The 5,001-nt window shown below is 53.2% G+C and overlaps 1 protein-coding gene across 1 annotated transcript in view; it reads right to left on the bottom strand.

Annotated features, from left to right (window-relative positions):
• The window catches only part of LOC311307263 (ankyrin repeat and SAM domain-containing protein 1A), a 95,663-nt gene that overhangs the window by 71,457 nt on the left and 19,205 nt on the right, over positions 1 to 5,001 (bottom strand). Inside the window, exon 4 of the mRNA XM_084436060.1 lies at positions 4,683 to 4,745. Coding sequence (XP_084292186.1) covers positions 4,683 to 4,745 — 63 coding nt within the window. The remainder of the gene's footprint in view (positions 1 to 4,682; positions 4,746 to 5,001) is intronic.

Genomic DNA, 5,001 nt, shown 5'->3' with positions numbered 1-5,001 from the left:
CTCTCTCTCCCCCTTCAATGATTCACTCTCACTCTCTCTCTCTCTCACCATCTCTCACTCTCACTCTCTCACTCTCTCTCTCACTTTCTCTCTCACTCTCTCTCACTCTCTCTCTCACTCTCTCTCACTCTCTCTCTCACTCTCTCTCTCTCTCTCTCTCGGTCTCTCTCTCTCTCTCTCTCTCTCTCCTTCCCCACTGGCCTGCAGCAACAGCTGGATCTAACGTAGAGATATACACCCTCAGCAGACAGACACACACACACACACACACACACACACACACACACACACACACACACACACACACACACACACCAGGGAACAGCAGTCTCTGTCCGTCATCCAGACAGGCGAGCTCCTCAGGGCTCTTCAGCTGCAGGCGTGACGGCGGCGTGTCTCTGGTGTCTCTGTGTAGCAGGGAGACCAGCGTCAAGATGACAGGATGTGAGCGGTAGAGGAGGGCTGAAGGAGAGCGGATGAGAACAGAGATCCCCCGGGCTGACCCGACCCTGAAGGATGAGGGAGGGATGAGGAAGGGAGGAGGGGGGGGATGAGGGAGGGGTGGGGGAGGGAGGGATGAGGGAGGGGTGAGGGAGGATGAGGGAAGGGGGGGGGGGATGAGGGAGGATGAGGGCGGCGGTGGTAGAGGACGACCACGGCAGCCAGGGAGAGCGGCGTCGGTCCGCCTGGTCGGGTCTGACCCAGGCTGGGCTGAGCTTCTCTCTCCTCTCATCTCCCTCTAAGACCGGCGATACACCCCTCTCCTCTCTCTTAATCCCTCTCTCTCTCTCTCTCTCTCTCTGTATCTCTCTCTTCATCTGTCTCTCTCTCTCTTCGCTCCGCTGCGTCTCTCACCGCCGCTGCACGAGCAATCAGCCGTGACACCGTTACTATGACAACGTCCCACCTCTCCCTCTCTTCTGCGGTGTAGGCTCACGTGCACAGTGTCTGTCTCTCTCTCTGTCTCTCTCTGTCTGTCTCTCTCTCTCTGTCTCTCTCTCTGTCTGTCTCTCTGACTGTCTCTCTGTCTGTCTCTCTGTCTGTCTCTCTGTCTGTCTCTCTCTCTCTGCCTCTGTCTCTCTCTCTCTCTCTCTGTCTCTCTCCGTCTTTCTCTGTCTCTCTCGCTCTGTCTCTCTCTCTGTCCCTCTCTCTTCATCCATCCCTCCCTCTCTCTCTTCATCCCTCCTTCTCTCCCTCTATCCCTCCCTCTCTTCATCCATCCCTCCCTCTCTCTCTTCATCCCTCCTTCTCTCCCTCTCTTCATCCATCCCTCCCTATCTCTCTTCATCCCTCCTTCTCTCCCTCTATCCCTCCCTTCCTCTCTTCATCCATCCCTCCCTCCCAGTGAGGCATTCTCTGATTCCTGACAGTGGGGGTGGAGCCTAAAGATCTTCAGTCACATGACCAGGGTCCCAACATCCTGACTGCATCCCTGTACCTGATTAATTTATCACCGTATTTATCAATTATTCAACCCTGAATGAAGCTCTGTAAATGTTTTGACCTATATGTGGTAACTGCTTGAAATAATCTTGCCTATCTTCAATGTGTAACTTGATGTTTTTTTTAATATTTGTTACAAGCCTAATCTGTTGTGTTGTAATGTGTGTCTGGTCTCTCTTGCAAAAGAGATTTCAAGTCTCAATGAGACTTGAGATTAAACTTGGCAACAACAAAAAACAATAGTGGACCCCTGTTCAACTGTACATGCAAACAGACTCTGCTAGACTTCACAGACACACGCAAACATTACAATCAAGTACGTGAAAGAAAATATTTAACCTGTGATATAAAACACAGTGTTTGGTGAAATACTGCTTATAAAAAATAAAATAAAAACAATAAAAAATAAAAAACAACCGCCTCCCCATCTAAAGCTAAGAGGCTTACTCTAGCAATGAGGAAATGTGACACCACTCAAAAATAAGCAGCCTCAAAAAGCAATTATTGAACCATCACCCCTCCAGTGATAGGCTGATGGAGCGGCCTGTTGGGGGGGTTAGACTCTAAACGCTGCGCTCAACTACAGACTGAAGACATTCATCCAGGTTTGAGTCAGTCTCTAAACGCTGCACTCTCTAAATGCTGCACTCAACTCAGCGATAATAGTCTGGTTTTGACAGTTCCCATGATGCTCCTGGGTAACGGGAGCCCCATGGGAGCCTCAGAGCTAGCTAGGCGTTAACGATGCTTCCCAGCGTACCGAGCCCCATGTGAATGAGCCAACATTAATTTACACGGAACACCGGTGTGAGAACAGAACAGTTACACGTGCGCACGACACAGAGCTACACGGTGAAGAACCAGCATACTGCCGTGAAGACCAGGGAGGTGGGCGTGTGTGAGCAGGGAGCCTGGTGAAGACCAGGGAGGGGAGTGTGTGTGAGCAGGGAGCCTGGTGAAGACCAGGGAGGGGAGTGTGTGTGAGCAGGGAGCCTGGTGAAGACCAGGGAGGGGAGTGTGTGAGCAGGGAGCCTGGTGAAGACCAGGGAGGGGAGTGTGTGTGAGCAGGGAGCCTGGTGAAGACCAGGGAGGGGAGTGTGTGTGAGCAGGGAGCCTGGTGAAGACCAGGGAGGGGAGTGTGTGAGCAGGGAGCCTGGTGAAGACCAGGGAGGGGAGTGTGTGTGAGCAGGGAGCCTGGTGAAGACCAGGGAGGGGAGTGTGTGTGAGAAGGGAGCCTGGTGAAGACCAGGGAGGGGAGTGTGTGTGAGCAGGGAGCCTGGTGAAGACCAGGGAGGGGAGTGTGTGTGAGCAGGGAGCCTGGTGAAGACCAGGGAGGGGAGTGTGTGAGCAGGGAGCCTGGTGAAGACCAGGGAGGGGAGTGTGTGTGAGCAGGGAGCCTGGTGAAGACCAGGGAGGGGAGTGTGTGTGAGCAGGGAGCCTGGTGAAGACCAGGGAGGTGGGCGTGTGAGCAGGGAGCCTGGTGAAGACCAGGGAGGGGAGTGTGTGTGAGCAGGGAGCCTGGTGGTGCTAGTGTGATCCAGGGCCCCTATAGGTGAGCTGTTTAATGAGGGGTGCTACTGAGGCCCCCAGAGAGAGGTGTGCTACTGTTCTACACGGCCTGGAATATGAGGCTGATACCTCTGAGAGAGGAGTGGCACCACAACAACAACAACAAACAACAACAACAACTAGAAATGGTGCTCAGAGAGCACAGCCCTCCGCCCCTGAATGCATTCCGTGGCTCTGTGCCAAAACTGAATGGGTTCAAAATTGGCCCATGCTACACCCCTCCACTGAGTTTCATGAAAAGCAGTCTGGTAGTTTTTGTGTAATTCTAGTCCAAAAGATGGAGGTGAATGGCCATCTGTGTTTGGGGGGCTCGTGATTCACTGGGGAGGAGGTAAAAATGACTGGAGGTGAATGGGTGGCTGTAGTTGGCCGGCTCTGTGGCGCCCCCCTCAGGTCACAGCCGGCGGGGGGGGCAGACACTAAGCTCTCCCCCCACACCCCCAGTCCAAACCCCGTGTCTCTAGCACCTCCACACAGGGAGTTGGCTTCATTCTTTTTCATTTGTGGATCCGTCCCGTGATTCGGATCTGATCCAACATTTATTGGGTTCTAGGTGGCCCATGATGCACCGCTTCACAGAGTTTCATAAAAATCAGTTTGGTAGTTTTTGCATAATCCAAATCCAAAAAATGAACGGAAGTGAATGGGCAGTCTGGCTGTGTTTGGGCGGACCGTGGGCCCGACCTGTGCTTTGGATCCACTCCACTGAAATTTACTGGGTTATAAGTTGGACCATGCTACACCCTTCCACTGAGTTTCCTGAACATCGGTCCAGTAGTTTTTGCGTAAACCTGCTAACAACGCGCACGCACGCACGCACGCACACACGCACACACGCACACACACACGCAAGCATGCCACAGAAAACATAACCTCTCTCCCTGCGCTATCGCTGGGTTGGAGGTAACAACAACAACAACAACAAACAACAAACAACAAAAACAACAGCAGCACTAATACATCATCAACCCGGCTCTTTTGGGTGAGAGTTTGCGTACAGAGAAGACCCAGAACGGCAGCTCTTACACCATCAACCAGCTCCTAGTCTGTTCAGTGAGAGAGATTGTTTGTACAGAGAAGACCCACAACAGCAGCAGTGACAATCACAAGCCCGTCTCCCATCAAGGTGTCCAGAACTGACAGTGTTCTGTGTGTGTGGACAGAGGGAACTGAGAGTGTCCTGTGTGTGTGGACAGAGGGAACTGAGAGTGTCCTGTGTGTGTGGACAGAGGGAACTGAGAGTGTCCTGTGTGTGTGGACAGAGGAAACTGAGAGTGTCCTGTGTGTGTGGACAGAGGAAACTGAGAGTGTCCTGTGTGTGTGGACAGAGGAAACTGAGAGTGTCCTGTGTGTGTGGACAGAGGAAACTCAAGATAGGTAGCATCTCTGCCCAGGAATGTGAAGAGTCCCCCACATGTAGACCAGGCTAGCAGAGCAGCAGTGCAAGCAGCAGCAAACCCAAGCGTGGCGAGCCAGGGGCCAGGAGGAGCCAGGGGGAGGGGCCAGGAGGGGGAGGGGCCCGGGAGGAGGAGCCAGGAGGGGCCAGGAGGGGCCCAGGGGGAGGAGCCAGGAGGGGCCCGGGAGCCAGTGGCAGCTTGGAGATGACCCGGGCCGGTAGGAAAAGCAGAGAAGCACATAGGGCAAGGTTCTGAGCAGCACTGTGTACACACCTTGGCGTTAATATAGGGGTCAAAGGGGCCACAGCGTTTGAACTCTTTGGTGTCTACAGAGCTCTAGGAGGGAGGAAGAGAAGATGAGGCAATGGTTTCTCACACAGGCAATGAATGACAGTGAGTTCAACTAAGTTACCGGAACAAAATAAAGAAATCTAATCTTAAGTCGAGTTAATGAACAAACAGATGTCATGAACAGGCACTGAAATGACCGGCAGAACTGACCCAGAACGGCCCGTAGCTCGGGGTTGAACCGGCCCGTGGTGGGTCTGATAAAGCCATCTAATATACCAGACCCCCGGATTCAGACTCACCG

This window comes from Borostomias antarcticus (genome assembly GCF_949987555.1).
Source record: "Borostomias antarcticus genome assembly, chromosome: 3".
NCBI classification, from domain to species: Eukaryota; Metazoa; Chordata; class Actinopteri; order Stomiiformes; family Stomiidae; genus Borostomias; species Borostomias antarcticus.
This window is presented reverse-complemented; position numbering and strand designations above follow the sequence as displayed.